At 50.9% G+C, this 27234-nt stretch overlaps 1 protein-coding gene across 1 annotated transcript in view; it reads left to right on the forward strand.

Annotated features, from left to right (window-relative positions):
• Positions 1-27234, forward strand: part of LOC140110360 (glutamine amidotransferase-like class 1 domain-containing protein 3, mitochondrial) — a 59891-nt gene that overhangs the window by 25342 nt on the left and 7315 nt on the right. Inside the window, exons 4-5 of the mRNA XM_072132189.1 lie at positions 20109-20228; positions 22095-22187. Coding sequence (XP_071988290.1) covers positions 20109-20228; positions 22095-22187 — 213 coding nt within the window. The remainder of the gene's footprint in view (positions 1-20108; positions 20229-22094; positions 22188-27234) is intronic.

Genomic DNA, 27234 nt, shown 5'->3' on the forward strand with positions numbered 1-27234 from the left:
GGAGCAATGGAAGCGATGGCCCTGGTGTTTCCCTTCATGTCCAGTCATTCCTCTGTTGTATATAGGGCAGTTATCTGGAGCAATGGAAGCGATGGCCCTGGTGTTTCCCTTCATGTCCAGTCATTCCTCTGTTGTATATAGGGCAGTTATCTGGAGCAATGGAAGCGATGGCCCTGGTGTTTCCCTTCATGTCCAGTCATTCCTCTGTGTTGTATATAGGGCAGTTATCTGGAGCAATGGAAGCGATGGCCCTGGTGTTTCCCTTCATGTCCAGTCATTCCTCTGTGCTGTATATAGGGCAGTTATCTGGAGCAATGGAAGCGCCGGCCCTGGTGTTTCCCTTCATGTCCAGTCATTCCTCTGTGCTGTATATAGGGCAGTCATCTGGAGCAATGGAAGCGACGGCCCTGGTGTTTCCCTTCATGTCCAGTCATTCCTCTGTTGTATATAGAGCAGTCATCTGGAGCAATGGAAGCGACGGCCCTGGTGTTTCCCTTCATGTCCAGTCATTCCTCTGTTGTATATAGAGCAGTCATCTGGAGCAATGGAAGCGACGGCCCTGGTGTTTCCCTTCATGTCCAGTCATTCCTCTGTTGTATATAGGGCAGTCATCTGGAGCAATGGAAGCGACGGCCCTGGTGTTTCCCTTCATGTCCAGTCATTCCTCTGTTGTATATAGGGCAGTCATCTGGAGCAATGGAAGCGACGGCCCTGGTGTTTCCCTTCATGTCCAGTCATTCCTCTGTTGTATATAGGGCAGTCATCTGGAGCAATGGAAGCGACGGCCCTGGTGTTTCCCTTCATGTCCAGTCATTCCTCTGCTGTATATAGAGCAGTCATCTGGAGCAATGGAAGCGACGGCCCTGGTGTTTCCCTTCATGTCCAGTCATTCCTCTGCTGTATATAGGGCAGTCATCTGGAGCAATGGAAGCGACGGCCCTGGTGTTTCCCTTCATGTCCAGTCATTCCTCTGTGCTGTATATAGGGCAGTTATCTGGAGCAATGGAAGCGACGGCCCTGGTGTTTCCCTTCATGTCCAGTCATTCCTCTGTTGTATATAGAGCAGTCATCTGGAGCAATGGAAGCGACGGCCCTGGTGTTTCCCTTCATGTCCAGTCATTCCTCTGTTGTATATAGAGCAGTCATCTGGAGCAATGGAAGCGACGGCCCTGGTGTTTCCCTTCATGTCCAGTCATTCCTCTGTTGTATATAGAGCAGTCATCTGGAGCAATGGAAGCGACGGCCCTGGTGTTTCCCTTCATGTCCAGTCATTCCTCTGCTGTATATAGAGCAGTCATCTGGAGCAATGGAAGCGACGGCCCTGGTGTTTCCCTTCATGTCCAGTCATTCCTCTGTTGTATATAGAGCAGTCATCTGGAGCAATGGAAGCGACGGCCCTGGTGTTTCCCTTCATGTCCAGTCATTCCTCTGTTGTATATAGAGCAGTCATCTGGAGCAATGGAAGCGACGGCCCTGGTGTTTCCCTTCATGTCCAGTCATTCCTCTGTGCTGTATATAGGGCAGTCATCTGGAGCAATGGAAGCGATGGCCCTGGTGTTTCCCTTCATGTCCAGTCATTCCTCTGTTGTATATAGAGCAGTCATCTGGAGCAATGGAAGCGACGGCCCTGGTGTTTCCCTTCATGTCCAGTCATTCCTCTGCTGTATATAGGGCAGTTACCTGGAGCAATGGAAGCGACGGCCCTGGTGTTTCCCTTCATGTCCAGTCATTCCTCTGTTGTATATAGAGCAGTCATCTGGAGCAATGGAAGCGACGGCCCTGGTGTTTCCCTTCATGTCCAGTCATTCCTCTGCTGTATATAGAGCAGTCATCTGGAGCAATGGAAGCGACGGCCCTGGTGTTTCCCTTCATGTCCAGTCATTCCTCTGCTGTATATAGAGCAGTCATCTGGAGCGATGGAAGCGACGGCCCTGGTGTTTCCCTTCATGTCCAGTCATTCCTCTGTTGTATATAGAGCAGTCATCTGGAGCAATGGAAGCGACGGCCCTGGTGTTTCCCTTCATGTCCAGTCATTCCTCTGCTGTATATAGAGCAGTCATCTGGAGCGATGGAAGCGACGGCCCTGGTGTTTCCCTTCATGTCCAGTCATTCCTCTGTTGTATATAGAGCAGTCATCTGGAGCAATGGAAGCGACGGCCCTGGTGTTTCCCTTCATGTCCAGTCATTCCTCTGTTGTATATAGAGCAGTCATCTGGAGCAATGGAAGTGACGCCCTGGTGTTTCCCTTCATGTCCAGTCATTCCTCTGCTGTATATAGGGCAGTCATCTGGAGCAATGGAAGCGACGGCCCTGGTGTTTCCCTTCATGTCCAGTCATTCCTCTGCTGTATATAGGGCAGTCATCTGGAGCAATGGAAGCGACGGCCCTGGTGTTTCCCTTCATGTCCAGTCATTCCTCTGCTGTATATAGAGCAGTTATCTGGAGCAATGGAAGCGACGCCCTGGTGTTTCCCTTCATGTCCAGTCATTCCTCTGTTGTATATAGGGCAGTCATCTGGAGCAATGGAAGCGACGGCCCTGGTGTTTCCCTTCATGTCCAGTCATTCCTCTGTGCTGTATATAGGGAGGTCATCTGGAGCAATGGAAGCGACGCCCTGGTGTTTCCCTTCATGTCCAGTCATTCCTCTGCTGTATATAGAGCAGTCATCTGGAGCAATGGAAGCGACGGCCCTGGTGTTTCCCTTCATGTCCAGTCATTCCTCTGTTGTATATAGAGCAGTCATCTGGAGCAATGGAAGCGACGGCCCTGGTGTTTCCCTTCATGTCCAGTCATTCCTCTGTTGTATATAGAGCAGTCATCTGGAGCAATGGAAGCGACGCCCTGGTGTTTCCCTTCATGTCCAGTCATTCCTCTGTTGTATATAGGGCAGTCATCTGGAGCGATGGAAGCGACGCCCTGGTGTTTCCCTTCATGTCCAGTCATTCCTCTGCTGTATATAGAGCAGTCATCTGGAGCAATGGAAGCGACGGCCCTGGTGTTTCCCTTCATGTCCAGTCATTCCTCTGTTGTATATAGAGCAGTCATCTGGAGCAATGGAAGCGACGACCCTGGTGTTTCCCTTCATGTCCAGTCATTCCTCTGTTGTATATAGGGCAGTCATCTGGAGCAATGGAAGCGACGGCCCTGGTGTTTCCCTTCATGTCCAGTCATTCCTCTGCTGTATATAGAGCAGTCATCTGGAGCGATGGAAGCGACGCCCTGGTGTTTCCCTTCATGTCCAGTCATTCCTCTGTGCTGTATATAGGGAGGTCATCTGGAGCAATGGAAGCGACGGCCCTGGTGTTTCCCTTCATGTCCAGTCATTCCTCTGCTGTATATAGAGCAGTCATCTGGAGCAATGGAAGCGACGGCCCTGGTGTTTCCCTTCATGTCCAGTCATTCCTCTGTGCTGTATATAGGGCAGTCATCTGGAGCAATGGAAGCGACGGCCCTGGTGTTTCCCTTCATGTCCAGTCATTCCTCTGTTGTATATAGAGCAGTCATCTGGAGCAATGGAAGCGACGGCCCTGGTGTTTCCCTTCATGTCCAGTCATTCCTCTGTTGTATATAGAGCAGTCATCTGGAGCAATGGAAGCGACGGCCCTGGTGTTTCCCTTCATGTCCAGTCATTCCTCTGTTGTATATAGAGCAGTCATCTGGAGCAATGGAAGTGACGCCCTGGTGTTTCCCTTCATGTCCAGTCATTCCTCTGTGCTGTATATAGGGCAGTCATCTGGAGCAATGGAAGCGACGGCCCTGGTGTTTCCCTTCATGTCCAGTCATTCCTCTGCTGTATATAGAGCAGTCATCTGGAGCAATGGAAGCGACGGCCCTGGTGTTTCCCTTCATGTCCAGTCATTCCTCTGCTGTATATAGAGCAGTCATCTGGAGCAATGGAAGTGACGCCCTGGTGTTTCCCTTCATGTCCAGTCATTCCTCTGTTGTATATAGAGCAGTCATCTGGAGCAATGGAAGCGACGGCCCTGGTGTTTCCCTTCATGTCCAGTCATTCCTCTGTTGTATATAGGGCAGTTATCTGGAGCAATGGAAGCGACGGCCCTGGTGTTTCCCTTCATGTCCAGTCATTCCTCTGTTGTATATAGAGCAGTCATCTGGAGCAATGGAAGCGACGCCCTGGTGTTTCCCTTCATGTCCAGTCATTCCTCTGCTGTATATAGAGCAGTCATCTGGAGCAATGGAAGCGACGCCCTGGTGTTTCCCTTCATGTCCAGTCATTCCTCTGCTGTATATAGAGCAGTCATCTGGAGCAATGGAAGCGACGCCCTGGTGTTTCCCTTCATGTCCAGTCATTCCTCTGCTGTATATAGGGCAGTCATCTGGAGCAATGGAAGCGACGGCCCTGGTGTTTCCCTTCATGTCCAGTCATTCCTCTGCTGTATATAGAGCAGTCATCTGGAGCAATGGAAGCGACGGCCCTGGTGTTTCCCTTCATGTCCAGTCATTCCTCTGCTGTATATAGAGCAGTCATCTGGAGCAATGGAAGCGACGCCCTGGTGTTTCCCTTCATGTCCAGTCATTCCTCTGTTGTATATAGGGAGGTCATCTGGAGCAATGGAAGCGACGGCCCTGGTGTTTCCCTTCATGTCCAGTCATTCCTCTGTTGTATATAGAGCAGTCATCTGGAGCAATGGAAGCGACGGCCCTGGTGTTTCCCTTCATGTCCAGTCATTCCTCTGTTGTATATAGAGCAGTTATCTGGAGCAATGGAAGCGACGGCCCTGGTGTTTCCCTTCATGTCCAGTCATTCCTCTGTTGTATATAGGGCAGTCATCTGGAGCAATGGAAGCGACGGCCCTGGTGTTTCCCTTCATGTCCAGTCATTCCTCTGCTGTATATAGGGCAGTCATCTGGAGCAATGGAAGCGACGGCCCTGGTGTTTCCCTTCATGTCCAGTCATTCCTCTGTTGTATATAGAGCAGTCATCTGGAGCAATGGAAGCGACGGCCCTGGTGTTTCCCTTCATGTCCAGTCATTCCTCTGCTGTATATAGGGCAGTCATCTGGAGCAATGGAAGCGACGGCCCTGGTGTTTCCCTTCATGTCCAGTCATTCCTCTGTTGTATATAGGGCAGTCATCGGAGCAATGGAAGCGACGGCCCTGGTGTTTCCCTTCATGTCCAGTCATTCCTCTGTTGTATATAGAGCAGTCATCTGGAGCAATGGAAGCGACGGCCCTGGTGTTTCCCTTCATGTCCAGTCATTCCTCTGTTGTATATAGAGCAGTCATCTGGAGCAATGGAAGCGACGGCCCTGGTGTTTCCCTTCATGTCCAGTCATTCCTCTGTTGTATATAGAGCAGTCATCTGGAGCAATGGAAGCGACGGCCCTGGTGTTTCCCTTCATGTCCAGTCATTCCTCTGCTGTATATAGAGCAGTCATCTGGAGCAATGGAAGCGACGGCCCTGGTGTTTCCCTTCATGTCCAGTCATTCCTCTGCTGTATATAGAGCAGTCATCTGGAGCAATGGAAGCGACGGCCCTGGTGTTTCCCTTCATGTCCAGTCATTCCTCTGTTGTATATAGAGCAGTCATCTGGAGCAATGGAAGCGACGGCCCTGGTGTTTCCCTTCATGTCCAGTCATTCCTCTGTTGTATATAGAGCAGTCATCTGGAGCAATGGAAGCGACGGCCCTGGTGTTTCCCTTCATGTCCAGTCATTCCTCTGTTGTATATAGGGCAGTCATCTGGAGCAATGGAAGCGACGGCCCTGGTGTTTCCCTTCATGTCCAGTCATTCCTCTGCTGTATATAGGGCAGTTATCTGGAGCAATGGAAGCGACGGCCCTGGTGTTTCCCTTCATGTCCAGTCATTCCTCTGTTGTATATAGAGCAGTCATCTGGAGCAATGGAAGCGACGGCCCTGGTGTTTCCCTTCATGTCCAGTCATTCCTCTGTTGTATATAGAGCAGTCATCGGAGCAATGGAAGCGACGGCCCTGGTGTTTCCCTTCATGTCCAGTCATTCCTCTGTTGTATATAGGGCAGTCATCTGGAGCAATGGAAGCGACGGCCCTGGTGTTTCCCTTCATGTCCAGTCATTCCTCTGTTGTATATAGAGCAGTCATCTGGAGCAATGGAAGCGACGGCCCTGGTGTTTCCCTTCATGTCCAGTCATTCCTCTGTTGTATATAGGGCAGTCATCTGGAGCAATGGAAGCGACGGCCCTGGTGTTTCCCTTCATGTCCAGTCATTCCTCTGTTGTATATAGGGCAGTCATCTGGAGCAATGGAAGCGACGGCCCTGGTGTTTCCCTTCATGTCCAGTCATTCCTCTGTGCTGTATATAGGGCAGTCATCTGGAGCAATGGAAGCGACGGCCCTGGTGTTTCCCTTCATGTCCAGTCATTCCTCTGTTGTATATAGAGCAGTCATCTGGAGCAATGGAAGCGACGGCCCTGGTGTTTCCCTTCATGTCCAGTCATTCCTCTGCTGTATATAGAGCAGTCATCTGGAGCAATGGAAGCGACGGCCCTGGTGTTTCCCTTCATGTCCAGTCATTCCTCTGTTGTATATAGGGCAGTCATCTGGAGCAATGGAAGCGCTGGCCCTGGTGTTTCCCTTCATGTCCAGTCATTCCTCTGCTGTATATAGAGCAGTCATCTGGAGCAATGGAAGCGACGACCCTGGTGTTTCCCTTCATGTCCAGTCATTCCTCTGTTGTATATAGGGCAGTCATCTGGAGCAATGGAAGCGACGGCCCTGGTGTTTCCCTTCATGTCCAGTCATTCCTCTGCTGTATATAGAGCAGTCATCTGGAGCGATGGAAGCGACGCCCTGGTGTTTCCCTTCATGTCCAGTCATTCCTCTGTGCTGTATATAGAGCAGTCATCTGGAGCGATGGAAGCGACGCCCTGGTGTTTCCCTTCATGTCCAGTCATTCCTCTGTGCTGTATATAGGGAGGTCATCTGGAGCAATGGAAGCGACGGCCCTGGTGTTTCCCTTCATGTCCAGTCATTCCTCTGCTGTATATAGAGCAGTCATCTGGAGCAATGGAAGCGACGGCCCTGGTGTTTCCCTTCATGTCCAGTCATTCCTCTGTGCTGTATATAGGGCAGTCATCTGGAGCAATGGAAGCGATGGCCCTGGTGTTTCCCTTCATGTCCAGTCATTCCTCTGTTGTATATAGAGCAGTCATCTGGAGCAATGGAAGCGACGGCCCTGGTGTTTCCCTTCATGTCCAGTCATTCCTCTGTTGTATATAGAGCAGTCATCTGGAGCAATGGAAGTGACGCCCTGGTGTTTCCCTTCATGTCCAGTCATTCCTCTGTTGTATATAGAGCAGTCATCTGGAGCAATGGAAGCGACGGCCCTGGTGTTTCCCTTCATGTCCAGTCATTCCTCTGTTGTATATAGAGCAGTCATCTGGAGCAATGGAAGTGACGCCCTGGTGTTTCCCTTCATGTCCAGTCATTCCTCTGTTGTATATAGAGCAGTCATCTGGAGCAATGGAAGCGACGGCCCTGGTGTTTCCCTTCATGTCCAGTCATTCCTCTGCTGTATATAGGGCAGTTATCTGGAGCAATGGAAGCGACGGCCCTGGTGTTTCCCTTCATGTCCAGTCATTCCTCTGCTGTATATAGGGCAGTTATCTGGAGCAATGGAAGCGACGGCCCTGGTGTTTCCCTTCATGTCCAGTCATTCCTCTGTTGTATATAGAGCAGTCATCTGGAGCAATGGAAGCGACGGCCCTGGTGTTTCCCTTCATGTCCAGTCATTCCTCTGTTGTATATAGAGCAGTCATCTGGAGCAATGGAAGCGACGGCCCTGGTGTTTCCCTTCATGTCCAGTCATTCCTCTGTTGTATATAGAGCAGTCATCTGGAGCAATGGAAGTGACGCCCTGGTGTTTCCCTTCATGTCCAGTCATTCCTCTGTGCTGTATATAGGGCAGTTATCTGGAGCAATGGAAGCGACGGCCCTGGTGTTTCCCTTCATGTCCAGTCATTCCTCTGTTGTATATAGGGAGGTTATCTGCCATTGGGGCAAAGCTGCCCCTTCTCATAGGAAGGTTTAAGATAGATACAGTATAAGCCACAGCCTGGGACAGGCTGTAACCTTCACTAGACAGCCGAGGGTCCGACCCCTGGAAGCTAAGAGGTTCTTATACTTATTATATGAAAGGTTTTTCAGAGTCTGAAAGTGCTGAAGATTACAGCAAGGAGTAAGTTGTCAGAGGATGATACAATGTACAGGAAGATGCTGAGACGCCTTCCTTAGGAACATCCTAGAATATAGATATACAATATATAGAAGAGCGGCAGAGCCTTTGTCCGTCATATGTAAATGTCAGGGTGATCTGGAACATTCTAATATTCTCTGGTATCATTTTTTCTCTTCCGCCTTCTGGTCAGTAAGTTGACATGAAATCCAGAGGCAATTGGGTCATAAAGTCTCCACATTGGGTCCGGCAGTAGGATGTCCCTTCTCGTGAAGGATTGTGGCTCCGGAAGTATTTGGGATCTGGCCTCCGCTTTCATTGGTCTTAGAGAATATTTCTTAGGTCCCTTGGCACCAATTCAAAGTCTGAGGGGAAGAAGGATTTCATAACCTGGAGGCCAGGGGCTCGGGTTATAATATATCCTAAGAGCATGTGTATTGTGCAAAGGCAAATAATCAGCTTACTCGCTGGTCTAGACCTCTATAAAGAGTAGAATTTGACCCATGTAGTAGCTGAGGAGTCTGCCCCAGAAGTTGTCCGCGCCCTTTCTGCCCCAGAAGTTGTCCGCGCCCTTTCTGCCCCAGAAGTTGTCCGCGCCCTTTCTGCCCCAGAAGTTGTCCGCGCCCTTTCTGCCCCAGAAGTTGTCCGCGCCCTTTCTGCCCCGGAAGTTGTCCGCGCCCTTTCTGCCCCGGAAGTTGTCCGCGCCCTTTCTGCCCCGGAAGTTGTCCGCGCCCTTTCTGCCCCGGAAGTTGTCCGCGCCCTTTCTGCCCCGGAAGTTGTCCGCGCCCTTTCTGCCCCGGAAGTTGTCCGCGCCCTTTCTGCCCCGGAAGTTGTCCGCGCCCTTTCTGCCCCGGAAGTTGTCCGCGCCCTTTCTGCCCCGGAAGTTGTCCGCGCCCTTTCTGCCCCGGAAGTTGTCCGCGCCCTTTCTGCCCCGGAAGTTGTCCGCGCCCTTTCTGCCCCGGAAGTTGTCCGCGCCCTTTCTGCCCGAGCACTTGCCACATGTTGGGTATAATTAGACACGCCTCCTTAGAGCGGACCTGTCAGGCTGCATGCGGGTTTACCCCCCGCACTTCGGTCAATGTGGCGGCTACTCTTGAACTCTTTGAGAGAAAATCTCTCTCCTCTATTATCTCTCCCTAAATATTTCTCTGAAAACCTCTGGTTGGTGCCGTCGTGGTGCTGGGGAAAGCAGTTACTTACCGGTAATGATGTTTCCTGGCACCACGGCGGCACCTGGTATATTCCCACCCGGGTGATTGGTTCCTACCTTTTTATTGGTTCATGGGTAGAATTAAAAATAAATAATAATTTTGGGCATCAGAATTCTGCTCACATGGAAATGCTTTTTCTGATGTACTGATACGGTTCTTCCGAGTCTCTGTAACCACTGAGGCCGGACAGGAAGGGCGTGTCTATGCTCAGGTTTCCTGCCCCTGGGGGCGGATCCCTCTCTCTGGGTGGTGCCGTCGTGGTGCGGGGGAAACCTCATTACCGGTAAGTGCCTCCTGTGTGTAATGAGTCTTTATAAGTTTTACTGTTTGAGTTGAATTACTAAAAAAAATTACATTTACTGATATTTGAATTTATTGAGAAATTAGATATTGTAATATAAAGATAATGTAAAGGTGATGTACACTATGGAGGTAATGTGTATGTAATGTAAAGGGGATGTACACTATGAAGGTAATGTGTATATAATGTAAAGGGGATGTACACTATGAAGGTAATGTGTATATAATGTAAAGGGGATGTACACTATGAAGGTAATGTGTATGTAATGTAAAGGGGATGTACACTATGAAGGTAATGTGTATGTAATGTAAAGGGGATGTACACTATGAAGGTAATGTGTATATAATGTAAAGGGGATGTACACTATGGAGGTAATGTGTATGTAATGTAAAGGTGATGTACACTATGAAGGTAATGTGTGTGTAATGTAAAGGGGATGTACACTATGAAGGTAATGTGTATATAATGTAAAGGTGATGTACACTATGAAGGTAATGTGTATGTAATGTAAAGGTGATGTACACTATGAAGGTAATGTGTATGTAATGTAAAGGTGATGTACACTATGGAGGTAATGTGTATATAATGTAAAGGGGATGTACACTATGAAGGTAATGTGTATATAATGTAAAGGGGATGTACACTATGAAGGTAATGTGTATATAATGTAAAGGGGATGTACACTATGGAGGTAATGTGTATGTAATGTAAAGGTGATGTACACTATGAAGGTAATGTGTATATAATGTAAAGGTGATGTACACTATGAAGGTAATGTGTATGTAATGTAAAGGGGATGTACACTATGAAGGTAATGTGTATGTAATGTAAAGGTGATGTACACTATGAAGGTAATGTGTATGTAATGTAAAGGTGATGTACACTATGAAGGTAATGTGTATGTAATGTAAAGGGGATGTACACTATGGAGGTAATGTGTATGTAATGTAAAGGGGATGTACACTATGAAGGTAATGTGTATATAATGTAAAGGGGATGTACACTATGAAGGTAATGTGTATGTAATGTAAAGGTGATGTACACTATGAAGGTAATGTGTATATAATGTAAAGGTGATGTACACTATGGAGGTAATGTGTATGTAATGTAAAGGTGATGTACACTATGGAGGTAATGTGTATGTAATGTAAAGGGGATGTACACTATGAAGGTAATGTGTATATAATGTAAAGGGGATGTACACTATGGAGGTAATGTGTATGTAATGTAAAGGGGATGTACACTATGGAGGTAATGTGTATATAATGTAAAGGGGATGTACACTATGAAGGTAATGTGTATGTAATGTAAAGGGGATGTACACTATGGAGGTAATGTGTATATAATGTAAAGGGGATGTACACTATGGAGGTAATGTGTATATAATGTAAAGGGGATGTACACTATGAAGGTAATGTGTATGTAATGTAAAGGGGATGTACACTATGGAGGTAATGTGTATATAATGTAAAGGGGATGTACACTATGAAGGTAATGTGTATGTAATGTAAAGGTGATGTACACTATGAAGGTAATGTGTATATAATGTAAAGGGGATGTACACTATGGAGGTAATGTGTATATAATGTAAAGGTGATGTACACTATGAAGGTAATGTGTATGTAATGTAAAGGTGATGTACACTATGAAGGTAATGTGTATGTAATGTAAAGGGGATGTACACTATGGAGGTAATGTGTATGTAATGTAAAGGTGATGTACACTATGAAGGTAATGTGTATGTAATGTAAAGGGGATGTACACTATGAAGGTAATGTGTATGTAATGTAAAGGGGATGTACACTATGGAGGTAATGTGTATGTAATGTAAAGGGGATGTACACTATGAAGGTAATGTGTATGTAATGTAAAGGGGATGTACACTATGGAGGTAATGTGTATATAATGTAAAGGGGATGTACACTATGAAGGTAATGTGTATGTAATGTAAAGGTGATGTACACTATGAAGGTAATGTGTATATAATGTAAAGGGGATGTACACTATGGAGGTAATGTGTATGTAATGTAAAGGGGATGTACACTATGAAGGTAATGTGTATGTAATGTAAAGGGGATGTACACTATGGAGGTAATGTGTATGTAATGTAAAGGGGATGTACACTATGAAGGTAATGTGTATGTAATGTAAAGGGGATGTACACTATGAAGGTAATGTGTATGTAATGTAAAGGGGATGTACACTATGAAGGTAATGTGTATGTAATGTAAAGGGGATGTACACTATGGAGGTAATGTGTATATAATGTAAAGGTGATGTACACTATGGAGGTAATGTGTATGTAATGTAAAGGGGATGTACACTATGAAGGTAATGTGTATGTAATGTAAAGGGGATGTACACTATGAAGGTAATGTGTATATAATGTAAAGGGGATGTACACTATGAAGGTAATGTGTATATAATGTAAAGGGGATGTACACTATGAAGGTAATGTACACCCACCGGCCACTTTATTAGGTCCACCTGTCCAACTGCTCGTTAACACTTAATTTCTAATCAGCCAATCACATGGCGGCAACTCAGTGCATTTAGGCATGTAGACATGGTCAAGACAATCTCCTGCAGTTCTCCCGAGCATCAGTATGGGGAAGAAAGGTGATTTGTGGCCTCTGAACGTGGCATGGTTGTTATTGCCAGAAGGGCTGGTCTGAGTATTTCAGAAACTGCTGATCTACTGGGATTTTCACGCACAACCATCTCTAGGGTTTACAGAGAATGGTCCGAAAAAGAAAAAACATCCAGTGAGCGGCAGTTCTGTGGGCGGAAATGCCTTGTTGAGGTCAGAGGAGAATGGGCAGACTGGTTTGAGCTGATAGAAAGGCAACAGTGACTCAAATCGCCCCCCGTTACAACCAAGGTAGGCAGAAGAGCATCTCTGAACGCACAGTACGTCCAACTCTGAGGCAGATGGGCTACAGCAGCAGAAGACCACACCGGGTGCCACTCCTTTCAACTAAGAACAGGAAACTGAGGCTACAATTTGCACAAGCTCATGGAAATTGGACAGTAGAAGATTGGAAAAACGTTGCCTGGTCTGATGAGTCTCGATTTCTGCTGCGACATTCGGATGGTAGGGTCAGAATTTGGTACAACAACATGAAAGCATGGATCCATCCTGCCTTGTATCAGCGGCTCAGGCTGGTGGTGGTGGTGTCATGGACCCATCCTGCCTTGTATCAGCGGCTCAGGCTGGTGGTGGTGGTGTCATGGATCCATCCTGCCTTGTATCAGCGGCTCAGGCTGGTGGTGGTGGTGTCATGGATCCATCCTGCCTTGTATCAGCGGCTCAGGCTGGTGGTGGTGGTGTCATGGATCCATCCTGCCTTGTATCAGCAGGTCAGGCTGGTGGTGGTGGTGTCATGGATCCATCCTGCCTTGTATCAGCGGGTCAGGCTGGTGGTGGTGGTGTCATGGATCCATCCTGCCTTGTATCAGCGGCTCAGGCTGGTGGTGCTGGTGTCATGGATCCATCCTGCCTTGTATCAGCGGCTCAGGCTGGTGGTGCTGGTGTCATGGATCCATCCTGCCTTGTATCAGCGGGTCAGGCTGGTGGTGCTGGTGTCATGGATCCATCCTGCCTTGTATCAGCGGCTCAGGCTGGTGGTGCTGGTGTCATGGACCCATCCTGCCTTGTATCAGCGGCTCAGGCTGGTGGTGGTGGTGTCATGGATCCATCCTGCCTTGTATCAGCGGCTCAGGCTGGTGGTGGTGGTGTCATGGATCCATCCTGCCTTGTATCAGCGGGTCAGGCTGGTGGTGGTGGTGTCATGGATCCATCCTGCCTTGTATCAGCGGGTCAGGCTGGTGGTGGTGGTGTCATGGATCTATCCTGCCTTGTATCAGCGGGTCAGGCTGGTGGTGGTGGTGTCATGGATCCATCCTGCCTTGTATCAGCGGCTCAGGCTGGTGGTGGTGGTGTCATGGATCCATCCTGCCTTGTATCAGCGGCTCAGGCTGGTGGTGGTGGTGTCATGGATCCATCCTGCCTTGTATCAGCGGGTCAGGCTGGTGGTGGTGGTGTCATGGATCCATCCTGCCTTGTATCAGCGGCTCAGGCTGGTGGTGGTGGTGTCATGGATCCATCCTGCCTTGTATCAGCGGCTCAGGCTGGTGGTGCTGGTGTCATGGATCCATCCTGCCTTGTATCAGCGGGTCAGGCTGGTGGTGGTGGTGTCATGGATCCATCCTGCCTTGTATCAGCGGCTCAGGCTGGTGGTGCTGGTGTCATGGATCCATCCTGCCTTGTATCAGCGGGTCAGGCTGGTGGTGGTGGTGTCATGGATCCATCCTGCCTTGTATCAGCGGCTCAGGCTGGTGGTGGTGGTGTCATGGATCCATCCTGCCTTGTATCAGCGGCTCAGGCTGGTGGTGGTGGTGTCATGGATCCATCCTGCCTTGTATCAGCGGGTCAGGCTGGTGGTGGTGGTGTCATGGATCCATCCTGCCTTGTATCAGCGGGTCAGGCTGGTGGTGGTGGTGTCATGGATCCATCCTGCCTTGTATCAGCGGCTCAGGCTGGTGGTGGTGGTGTCATGGATCCATCCTGCCTTGTATCAGCGGCTCAGGCTGGTGGTGGTGGTGTCATGGATCCATCCTGCCTTGTATCAGCGGCTCAGGCTGGTGGTGCTGGTGTCATGGATCCATCCTGCCTTGTATCAGCGGGTCAGGCTGGTGGTGGAGGTGTCATGGATCCATCCTGCCTTGTATCAGCGGCTCAGGCTGGTGGTGGTGGTGTCATGGATCCATCCTGCCTTGTATCAGCGGGTCAGGCTGGTGGTGCTGGTGTCATGGATCCATCCTGCCTTGTATCAGCGGCTCAGGCTGGTGGTGGTGGTGTCATGGATCCATCCTGCCTTGTATCAGCGGGTCAGGCTGGTGGTGGTGGTGTCATGGATCCATCCTGCCTTGTATCAGCGGGTCAGGCTGGTGGTGGTGGTGTCATGGATCCATCCTGCCTTGTATCAGCGGGTCAGGCTGGTGGTGGAGGTGTCATGGATCCATCCTGCCTTGTATCAGCGGGTCAGGCTGGTGGTGGTGGTGTCGTCATGGATCCATCCTGCCTTGCATCAGCGGCTAAGGCTGGTGGTGGTGGTGTCATGGATCCATCCTGCCTTGTATCAGCGGCTCAGGCTGGTGGTGCTGGTGTCATGGATCCATCCTGCCTTGTATCAGCGGCTCAGGCTGGTGGTGGTGGTGTCATGGATCCATCCTGCCTTGTATCAGCGGCTCAGGCTGGTGGTGGTGGTGTCATGGATCCATCCTGCCTTGTATCAGCGGCTCAGGCTGGTGGTGGTGGTGTCATGGATCCATCCTGCCTTGTATCAGCGGGTCAGGCTGGTGGTGGTGTCATGGATCCATCCTGCCTTGTATCAGCGGGTAAGGCTGGTGGTGGTGGTGTCATGGATCCATCCTGCCTTGTATCAGCGGCTCAGGCTGGTGGTGGTGGTGTCATGGATCCATCCTGCCTTGTATCACCGGCTCAGGCTGGTGGTGGTGGTGTCATGGATCCATCCTGCCTTGTATCAGCGGGTCAGGCTGGTGGTGGTGGTGTCATGGATCCATCCTGCCTTGTATCAGCGGGTCAGGCTGGTGGTGGTGGTGTCATGGATCCATCCTGCCTTGTATCAGCGGCTCAGGCTGGTGGTGCTGGTGTCATGGATCCATCCTGCCTTGTATCTGCGGCTCAGGCTGGTGGTGGTGGTGGTGTCATGGATCCATCCTGCCTTGTATCAGCGGGTCAGGCTGGTGGTGGTGGTGTCATGGATCCATCCTGCCTTGTATCAGCGGCTCAGGCTGGTGGTGGTGGTGTCATGGATCCATCCTGCCTTGTATCAGCGGCTCAGGCTGGTGGTGGTGGTGTCATGGATCCATCCTGCCTTGTATCAGCGGCTCAGGCTGGTGGTGGTGGTGTCATGGATCCATCCTGCCTTGTATCAGCGGCTCAGGCTGGTGGTGCTGGTGTCATGGATCCATCCTGCCTTGTATCAGCGGCTCAGGCTGGTGGTGGTGGTGTCATGGATCCATCCTGCCTTGTATCAGCGGCTCAGGCTGGTGGTGGTGGTGTCATGGATCCATCCTGCCTTGTATCAGCGGCTCAGGCTGGTGGTGGTGTCATGGATCCATCCTGCCTTGTATCAGCGGGTAAGGCTGGTGGTGGTGTCATGGATCCATCCTGCCTTGTATCAGCGGGTCAGGCTGGTGGTGGTGGTGTCATGGATCCATCCTGCCTTGTATCAGCGGGTCAGGCTGGTGGTGGTGGTGTCATGGATCCATCCTGCCTTGTATCAGCGGCTCAGGCTGGTGGTGCTGGTGTCATGGATCCATCCTGCCTTGTATCAGCGGCTCAGGCTGGTGGTGCTGGTGTCATGGATCCATCCTGCCTTGTATCAGCGGGTCAGGCTGGTGCTGGTGGTGTCATGGATCCATCCTGCCTTGTATCAGCGGCTCAGGCTGGTGGTGGGGGTGTCATGGATCCATCCTGCCTTGTATCAGCGGCTCAGGCTGGTGGTGCTGGTGTCATGGATCCATCCTGCCTTGTATCAGCGGCTCAGGCTGGTGGTGGTGGTGTCATGGATCCATCCTGCCTTGTATCAGCGGCTCAGGCTGGTGGTGGTGGTGTCATGGATCCATCCTGCCTTGTATCAGCGGCTCAGGCTGGTGGTGGTGGTGTCATGGATCCATCCTGCCTTGTATCAGCGGCTCAGGCTGGTGGTGCTGGTGTCATGGATCCATCCTGCCTTGTATCAGCGGGTCAGGCTGGTGGTGGTGGTGTCATGGATCCATCCTGCCTTGTATCAGCGGCTCAGGCTGGTGGTGGTGGTGTCATGGATCCATCCTGCCTTGTATCAGCGGTCAGGCTGGTGGTGGTGGTGTCATGGATCCATCCTGCCTTGTATCAGCGGCTCAGGCTGGTGGTGGGGGTGTCATGGATCCATCCTGCCTTGTATCAGCGGGTCAGGCTGGTGGTGGTGGTGTCATGGATCCATCCTGCCTTGTATCAGCGGGTCAGGCTGGTGGTGGTGGTGTCATGGATCCATCCTGCCTTGTATCAGCGGCTCAGGCTGGTGGTGGTGGTGTCATGGATCCATCCTGCCTTGTATCAGCGGGTCAGGCTGGTGCTGGTGGTGTCATGGATCCATCCTGCCTTGTATCAGCGGGTCAGGCTGGTGGTGGTGGTGTCATGGATCCATCCTGCCTTGTATCAGCGGGTCAGGCTGGTGGTGGTGGTGTCATGGATCCATCCTGCCTTGTATCAGCGGCTCAGGCTGGTGGTGGTGGTGTCATGGATCCATCCTGCCTTGTATCAGCGGCTCAGGCTGGTGGTGGGGGTGTCATGGATCCATCCTGCCTTGTATCAGCGGCTCAGGCTGGTGGTGGTGGTGTCATGGATCCATCCTGCCTTGTATCAGCGGCTCAGGCTGGTGGTGGTGGTGTCATGGATCCATCCTGCCTTGTATCAGCGGGTCAGGCTGGTGGTGGTGGTGTCATGGATCCATCCTGCCTTCTATCAGCGGGTCAGGCTGGTGGTGGTGGTGTCATGGATCCATCCTGCCTTGTATCAGCGGGTCAGGCTGGTGGTGGTGGTGTCATGGATCCATCCTGCCTTGTATCAGCGGCTCAGGCTGGTGGTGGTGGTGTCATGGATCCATCCTGCCTTGTATCAGCAGGTCAGGCTGGTGCTGGTGGTGTCATGGATCCATCCTGCCTTGTATCAGCGGGTCAGGCTGGTGGTGGTGGTGTCATGGATCCATCCTGCCTTGTATCAGCGGGTCAGGCTGGTGGTGGTGGTGTCATGGATCCATCCTGCCTTGTATCAGCGGGTCAGGCTGGTGGTGGTGGTGTCATGGATCCATCCTGCCTTGTATCAGCGGCTCAGGCTGGTGGTGGTGGTGTCATGGATCCATCCTGCCTTGTATCAGCGGGTCAGGCTGGTGCTGGTGGTGTCATGGATCCATCCTGCCTTGTATCAGCGGGTCAGGCTGGTGGTGGTGGTGTCATGGATCCATCCTGCCTTGTATCAGCGGGTCAGGCTGGTGGTGGTGGTGTCATGGATCCATCCTGCCTTGTATCAGCGGCTCAGGCTGGTGGTGGTGGTGTCATGGATCCATCCTGCCTTGTATCAGCGGCTCAGGCTGGTGCTGGTGGTGTCATGGATCCATCCTGCCTTGTATCAGCGGCTCAGGCTGGTGGTGGTGTCATGGATCCATCCTGCCTTGTATCAGCGGCTCAGGCTGGTGGTGGTGGTGTCATGGATCCATCCTGCCTTGTATCAGCGGCTCAGGCTGGTGGTGGTGGTGTCATGGATCCATCCTGCCTTGTATCAGCGGGTCAGGCTGGTGGTGGTGGTGTCATGGATCCATCCTGCCTTGTATCAGCGGGTCAGGCTGGTGGTGGTGGTGTCATGGATCCATCCTGCCTTGTATCAGCGGGTCAGGCTGGTGGTGCTGGTGTCATGGATCCATCCTGCCTTGTATCAGCGGCTCAGGCTGGTGGTGGTGGTGTCATGGATCCATCCTGCCTTGTATCAGCGGCTCAGGCTGGTGGTGGTGGTGAAGGTAATGTGTATGTAATGTAAAGGGGATGTACACTATGAAGGTAATGTGTATATAATGTAAAGGGGATGTACACTATGAAGGTAATGTGTATATAATGTAAAGGTGATGTACACTATGGAGGTAATGTGTATATAATGTAAAGGTGATGTACACTATGGAGGTAATGTGTATATAATGTAAAGGGGATGTACACTATGGAGGTAATGTGTATGTAATGTAAAGGGGATGTACACTATGGAGGTAATGTGTATATAATGTAAAGGGGATGTACACTATGGAGGTAATGTGTATGTAATGTAAAGGGGATGTACACTATGGAGGTAATGTGTATGTAATGTAAAGGGGATGTACACTATGAAGGTAATGTGTATGTAATGTAAAGGTGATGTACACTATGAAGGTAATGTGTATGTAATGTAAAGGGGATGTACACTATGAAGGTAATGTGTATGTAATGTAAAGGTGATGTACACTATGAAGGTAATGTGTATATAATGTAAAGGGGATGTACACTATGAAGGTAATGTGTATGTAATGTAAAGGTGATGTACACTATGAAGGTAATGTGTATGTAATGTAAAGGTGATGTACACTATGGAGGTAATGTGTATATAATGTAAAGGTGATGTACACTATGGAGGTAATGTGTATATAATGTAAAGGGGATATACACTATGGAGGTAATGTGTATATAATGTAAAGGGGATGTACACTATGGAGGTAATGTGTATGTAATGTAAAGGGGATGTACACTATGGAGGTAATGTGTATGTAATGTAAAGGGGGTGTACACTATGAAGGTAATGTGTATATAATGTAAAGGGGATGTACACTATGAAGGTAATGTGTATGTAATGTAAAGGGGATGTACACTATGGAGGTAATGTGTATATAATGTAAAGGTGATGTACACTATGAAGGTAATGTGTATGTAATGTAAAGGTGATGTACACTATGGAGGTAATGTGTATGTAATGTAAAGGTGATGTACACTATGGAGGTAATGTGTATGTAATGTAAAGGTGATGTACACTATGGAGGTAATGTGTATGTAATGTAAAGGGGATGTACACTATGAAGGTAATGTGTATATAATGTAAAGGGGATGTACACTATGAAGGTAATGTGTATATAATGTAAAGGTGATGTACACTATGGAGGTAATGTGTATGTAATGTAAAGGGGATGTACACTATGAAGGTAATGTATATATAATGTAAAGGGGATGTACACTATGGAGGTAATGTGTATATAATGTAAAGGGGGTGTACACTATGAAGGTAATGTGTATATAATGTAAAGGTGATGTACACTATGGAGGTAATGTGTATGTAATGTAAAGGTGATGTACACTATGAAGGTAATGTGTATGTAATGTAAAGGGGATGTACACTATGAAGGTAATGTGTATATAATGTAAAGGTGATGTACACTATGAAGGTAATGTGTATATAATGTAAAGGGGATGTACACTATGGAGGTAATGTGTATGTAATGTAAAGGGGATGTACACTATGAAGGTAATGTGTATGTAATGTAAAGGGGATGTACACTATGAAGGTAATGTGTATGTAATGTAAAGGGGATGTACACTATGGAGGTAATGTGTATATAATGTAAAGGTGATGTATAATATACAGATATAAACTCCAGTGATTCCGGGGTCAGTTAGTGGAATGAGATGCCACAGTTGGTCATTGGACCTCTGACTCCGGTGCTGATCCTGTCTGCTCTTAGTAAAGTCTTTGGACCTTCTAGAACAGTTTAGTGAATCCCTCGGGTGCCACTTGTCTCCTGGTTTTCCCTTCTCCCTGATTGACGCATGATGTCCTCTCGTCTGCAGGAATGTGTTGGCGGAGTCAGCCAGGATTGCTCGCGGTGACGTTGCGGCCCTGTCGCAGCTGAACGCTCAGGATCATGATGCGGTTATTTTCCCAGGAGGCTTTGGGGCAGCCAAGAATCTGTGAGTACAAGGGGCGAGGGTCGGGTTGTATTACAATATATTGTTGGACGTCCTTCATGGAGGAGGCCCCACTCTGCCAGCCCCCTCATGTCCCCCTAATGCCCGCCGTCTGTAGGCCCGGAAAGCTGTGGCCTGTGGTGGCCTGGATGTTGCAGGCACCTAAGTTTTGGCCACTTGTACATGAGTCTAAACTCGCTCCGTGTGAGATTTACTAATGGACCCTGAACTCCTGCTCTCTCACGCTGACACTCGCTCCACGTGTGTGGGATCTGCCAATACCTGCCGCTCTTTCCGGAGGACCCACTGCCCCGTGGACCTTCTCACTGATTTCATTTCAGTTCACTTGTGTAGAACTGGATAGATTCCAGCATCACAGACCGGTGTATAGGGCCGAGCCCGTAACTGTGGAGGACACGGTACCTGGCCACGACGCTCAGATGTATGACCATCACAGACCGGTGTATAGGGCCGAGCCCATAACTGTGGAGGACACGGTACATGGCCACGACACCCACATGTATGACCATCACAGACCGGTGTATAGGGCCGAGCCCGTAACTGTGGAGGACACGGTACATGGCCACGACACCCACATGTATGACCATCACAGACCGGTGTATAGTGCCGAGCCCGTAACTGTGGAGGACACGGTACATGGCCACGACACCCACATGTATGATCATCACAGACCGGTGTATAGTGCCGAGCCCGTAACTGTGGAGGACACGGTACATGGCCACGACACCCACATGTATGACCATCACAGACCGGTGTATAGGGCCGAGCCCGTAACTGTGGAGGACACGGTACATGGCCACGACACCCACATGTATGATCATCACAGACCGGTGTATAGTGCCGAGCCCGTAACTGTGGAGGACACGGTACATGGCCACGACACCCACATGTATGACCATCACAGACCGGTGTATAGTGCCGAGCCCGTAACTGTGGAGGACACGGTACATGGCCACGACACCCACATGTATGACCATCACAGACCGGTGTATAGTGCCGAGCCCGTAACTGTGGAGGACACGGTACATGGCCACGACACCCACATGTATGATCATCACAGACCGGTGTATAGTGCCGAGCCCGTAACTGTGGAGGACACGGTACATGGCCACGACACCCACATGTATGACCATCACAGACCGGTGTATAGAGCCGAGCCCGTAACTGTGGAGGACACGGTACATGGCCACGACGCTCACATGTATGACCATCACAGACCGGTGTATAGGGCCGAGCCCATAACTGTGGAGGACACGGTACATGGCCACGACTCTCAGATGCCTTACCATCACAGACCGGTGTATAGGGCCGAGCCCATAACTGTGGAGGACACGGTACATGGCCACGACACCCACATGTATGACCATCACAGACCGGTGTATAGTGCCGAGCCCATAACTGTGGAGGACACGGTACATGGCCACGACACCCACATGTATGACCATCACAGACCGGTGTATAGTGCCGAGCCCGTAACTGTGGAGGACACGGTACATGGCCACGACGCCCACATGTATGACCATCACAGACCGGTGTATAGTGCCGAGCCCGTAACTGTGGAGGACACGGTACATGGCCACGACGCTCACATGTATGATCATCACAGACCGGTGTATAGAGCCGAGCCCGTAACTGTGGAGGACACGGTACATGGCCACGACGCCCACATGTATGACCATCACAGACCGGTGTATAGAGCCGAGCCCGTAACTGTGGAGGACACGGTACATGGCCACGACGCTCACATGTATGAGTGGCTGTGGGGTGCGGGGGGCTGTGGGGTGCGGGGGGCTGTGGGGTGCGGGGGACATTCTCTCTGCTGCTGCTGATCGCTCCCTTGTGTTGCAGCTCATCCTTTGCAGTAGATGGTGAATCATGTCGTGTCCACGATGATGTACAGAGAGTAATAAAGGAATTCAACAAATCAAAGAAGCCGATCGGGTGAGTGCGCGCTCCACTGACCCCCAATTTACCCAGAATGTCCCTTATCCTGTATAACTTTCATTAAACTATATAGTATAAAACATAACAATACATAACATAATATACAATATATACAATAACTCAGCTCCAGCCCCAGTCACACCCAGAGATAACAGGAACTACACCAAGTACCACAACCCCACCCACCAATTATCACATCCTACACCAAACCCTAAACAAGCCACACCCACCAATTATCACATCCTACACCAAACCCCTCAACAAGCCACACCCACCAATTATCACACCCTACACCAAATCCTTAACAAGCCACACCCACCAATTATCACACCCTACACCAAACCCATCAACAAGCCACACCCACCAATTATCACATCCTACACCAAACCCTAAACAAGCCACACCCACCAATTATCACACCCTACACCAAATCCTTAACAAGCCACACCCACCAATTATCACACCCTACACCAAACCCTAAACAAGCCACACCCACCAATTATCACATCCTACACCAAACCCTAAACAAGCCACACCCACCAATTATCACATCCTACACCAAATCCTTAACAAGCCACACCCACCAATTATCACACCCTACACCAAACCCATCAACAAACCACACCCACCAATTATCACATCCTACACCAAACCCTAAACAAGCCACACCCACCAATTATCACACCCTACACCAAATCCTTAACAAGCCACACCCACCAATTATCACACCCTACACCAAACCCTAAACAAGCCACACCCACCAATTATCACATCCTACACCAAACCCTTCAACAAGCCACACCCATCAATTATCACACCCTACACCAAACCCATCAACAAGCCACACCCACCAATATCACATCCTACACCAAATACCACAACCCCACCCACCAATTATCACACCCTACACCAAACCCATCAACAAGCCACACCCACCAATATCACACCCTACACCAAATACCACAACCCCACCCACCAATTATCACATCCTGAACCAGACCCCTCAACAAGCCACACCCACCAATTATCACACCCTACACCAAAACCGTCAACAAGCCACACCCACCAATAAACATAAATTAACACACACACCCCAATTATTATTATTATTTTTTTTAATCTAACAAACACAGAATACACTATACACTACACTGCACTAGATCCCTCGCCCGCACCCTCCCCTTCCCCCCAGACACTGGTCTAACGTCCAAAGTTTGCGTTAAGTAGTCCAGACCAGTGCCCAGGGTCATAGAGTCCAAGGTCAGTTCATAAATCCCACAACCATCACCCCCCTCCCAACCTAACACTATGTCCCAAACCCCAATACATACAATATACACACTATATACAATATATACAGTATATACTACATAACATGATGAAAAACATGGTACAAAAACTAAAAACTTATTAATACCATTAAGCCCAACATCACTACATGCTCATAACACAAAAATCTGCTGTGCAGCATCAGCCCAACACCAGGAGCGGAGATGACAGACTAAGGGACACTAAAGGAGAACCCCCTCCAAAGGAGAGAGGCCCTCCCCGTGCCCAGCCTCTCATACTCCAGAGAGCGCGCCTTCACCAGGAGGGAGAGGACAGACTAAGGGACACTAAGGAGAGAGGTCCTCCCCGTGCCCAGCCTCTCATACTCCAGAGAGCGCGCCTTCACCAGGAGGGGAGAGGACAGACTAAGGGACACTAAGGAGAGAGGCCCTCCCCGTGCCCAGCCTCTCATACTCCAGAGAGCGCGCCTTCACCAGGAGGGAGAGGACAGACTAAGGGACACTAAGGAGAGAGGCCCTCCCCATGCCCAGCCTCTCATACTCCAGAGAGCGCGCCTTCACCAGGAGGGAGAGGACAGACTAAGGGACACTAAGGAGAGAGGCCCTCCCCATGCCCAGCATCTCATACTCCAGAGAGCGCACCTTCACCAGGAGGGGGAGAGGACAGACTAAGGGACACTAAGGAGAGAGGTCCTCCCCGTGCCCAGCCTCTCATACTCCAGAGAGCGCACCTTCACCAGGAGGGAGAGGACAGACTAAGGTACACTAAGGAGAGAGGCCCTCCCCGTGCCCTGCCTCTCATACTCCAGAGAGCGCACCTTCACCAGGAGGGAGAGGACAGACTAAGGGGCACTAAGGAGAGAGGTCCTCCCCGTGCCCAGCCTCTCATACTCCAGAGAGCGCACCTTCACCAGGAGGGAGAGGACAGACTAAGGGACACTAAGGAGAGAGGTCCTCCCCGTGCCCAGCCTCTCATACTCCAGAGAGCGCACCTTCACCAGGGGGGAGAGGACAGACTAAGGGACACTAAGGAGAGAGGTCCTCCCCGTGCCCAGCCTCTCATACTCCAGAGAGCGCACCTTCACCAGGAGGAGAGGACAGACTAAGGGGCACTAAGGAGAGAGGTCCTCCCCGTGCCCAGCCTCTCATACTCCAGAGAGTGCACCTTCACCAGGAGGGAGAGGACAGACTAAGGGACACTAAGGAGAGAGGTCCTCCCCGTGCCCAGCCTCTCATACTCCAGAGAGCGCACCTTCACCAGGGGGGAGAGGACAGACTAAGGGACACTAAGGAGAGAGGTCCTCCCCGTGCCCAGCCTCTCATACTCCAGAGAGCGCACCTTCACCAGGAGGAGAGGACAGACTAAGGGGCACTAAGGAGAGAGGTCCTCCCCGTGCCCAGCCTCTCATACTCCAGAGAGTGCACCTTCACCAGGAGGGAGAGGACAGACTAAGAGACACTAAGGAGAGAGGCCCTCCCCGAGCCCAGCCTCTCATACTCCAGAGAGCGCACCTTCACCAGGAGGGAGAGGACAGACTAAGGGGCACTAAGGAGAGAGGCCCTCCCCGTGCCCAGCCTCTTATACTTCAGAGAGCGCACCTTCACCAGGAGGGAGAGGACAGACTAAGGGACACTAAGGAGAGAGGTCCTCCCCGTGCCCAGCCTCTCATACTCCAGAGAGCGCACCTTCACCAGGGGGGAGAGGACAGACTAAGGGACACTAAGGAGAGAGGTCCTCCCCGTGCCCAGCCTCTCATACTCCAGAGAGCGCACCTTCACCAGGGGGGGGAGAGGACAGACTAAGGGACACTAAGGAGAGAGGTCCTCCCCGTGCCCAGCCTCTCATACTCCAGAGAACGCACCTTCACCAGGAGGAGAGAGGACAGACTAAGGGGCACTAAGGAGAGAGGCCCTACCCATGCCCAGCCTCTCATACTCCAGAGAGCGCACCTTCACCAGGGGGGGGAGAGGACAGACTAAGGGACACTAAGGAGAGAGGTCCTCCCCGTGCCCAGCCTCTCATACTCCAGAGAGCGCACCTTCACCAGGGGGGGAGAGGACAGACTAAGGGGCACTAAGGAGAGAGGCCCTCCCCTTGCCCAGCCTCTCATACTCCAGAGAGCGCACCTTCACCAGGAGGGGAGAGGACAGACTAAGGGACACTTAGGAGAGAGGCCCTCCCCGTGCCCAGCCCCTCATACTCCAGAGAGCGCACCTTCACCAGGGGGGAGAGGACAGACTAAGGGACACTAAGGAGAGAGGCCCTCCCTGTGCCCAGCCTCTCATACTCCAGAGAGCGCACCTTCACCAGGGGGGAGAGGACAGACTAAGGGACACTAAAGGAGAACCCCCTCCAAAGGAGAGAGGTCCTCCCCGTGCCCAGCCTCTCATACTCCAGAGAGCGCACCTTCACCAGGAGGAGAGGACAGACTAAGGGACACTAAGGAGAGAGGTCCTCCCCGTGCCCAGCCTCTCATACTCCAGAGAGCGCACCTTCACCAGGGGGGGAGAGGACAAAGGGGCACTAAGGAGAGAGGTCCTCCCCGTACCCAGCCTCTCATACTCCAGAGAGCGCACCTTCACCAGGAGGGAGAGGACAGACTAAGGGACACTAAGGAGAGAGGCCCTCCCCGTGCCCAGCCTCTCATACTCCAGAGAGCGCACCTTCACCAGGAGGGGGGGGAGGACAGACTAAGGGACACTAAGGAGAGAGGCCCTCCCTGTGCCCAGCCTCTCATACTCCAGAGAGCGCACCTTCCCCAAGTCACCCAGAATGTTCCTAACCACCTCATCCACCGGGAGGATTATACGCTGCGTCGATACTAAGCACTGTGAGTTCCACGTGTGGTACCTGACCACTAGACTGACTAGGAATAACGTGCTGCGGTCCCGGCCACCCAGGCCTCTGAATGCTCTATAGGCCCACTCTACATAGGAGAGACCGGCCAACCCGGGCCAATGGATGGAAGCGCCCACCCGGTTGTACACTTCTGTGTTATAGGGGCACTGAAGCAGGAAGTGGCCCATGCTCTCCAGCAGGTCACCGCACTCCTTCCGGGGACAACCCCTTTCCTCAGAGCTCCTACACTTCAGATTGTCCCTCACACACAGCTTTCCATGGAAGCAGCGCCAAGCCACGTCCCAAAACTTCAAGGGGATCCTGATGGAATTCAAAAGACCTAAACCCACCCCAAGATCCCGACTTGGGCAATCCCTGAGGGCCAGAGGCTTCTGGAAACGGGCAAATAGAACCCTTTTGTCAAGGAGTTTCCTCGACGTGGTCCTGATCTGCCACATTCCCAGACCCCACCGGCGAATCGCCTTCAGAACCGGGATAGCGTAAGCCGGAAGATGCCCATGCGGTGTGCGAAGATCCTTCACTTGCCCTCCTGTCTCCCAATCCTGGAAGAAAGGCCGAAACCATCCCCTACAGGAGTACACCCACGGAGGAGCCCTCTCTTTCCAGAGGTTTGCTACATTGATCTTAAGAAAGGTATTCACTAGGAACACCACAGGGTTGACCATACACAACCCTCCTTGTCTCCTCGTGTGGTAAGTAACCTCCCTCTTGATAAGGTTCAGCCTATTCCCCCATAACAGCTGGAAGAACAGACTGTAGACCCGAGTCCAGAGGGGTTCTGGCAACAGGCACACACTGCCCAGATAAATCAGCAGCGGGAGCAGGAAGGTTTTGATCAGATTAACCCTTTCTCTGGGGGTCAAAGACCAACCCTTCCACTTGTCCACCTTCTGGG

The sequence above is a fragment of the Engystomops pustulosus genome, unplaced genomic scaffold (assembly GCF_040894005.1).
Source record: "Engystomops pustulosus unplaced genomic scaffold, aEngPut4.maternal MAT_SCAFFOLD_263, whole genome shotgun sequence".
Classification (NCBI taxonomy): Eukaryota; Metazoa; Chordata; class Amphibia; order Anura; family Leptodactylidae; genus Engystomops; species Engystomops pustulosus.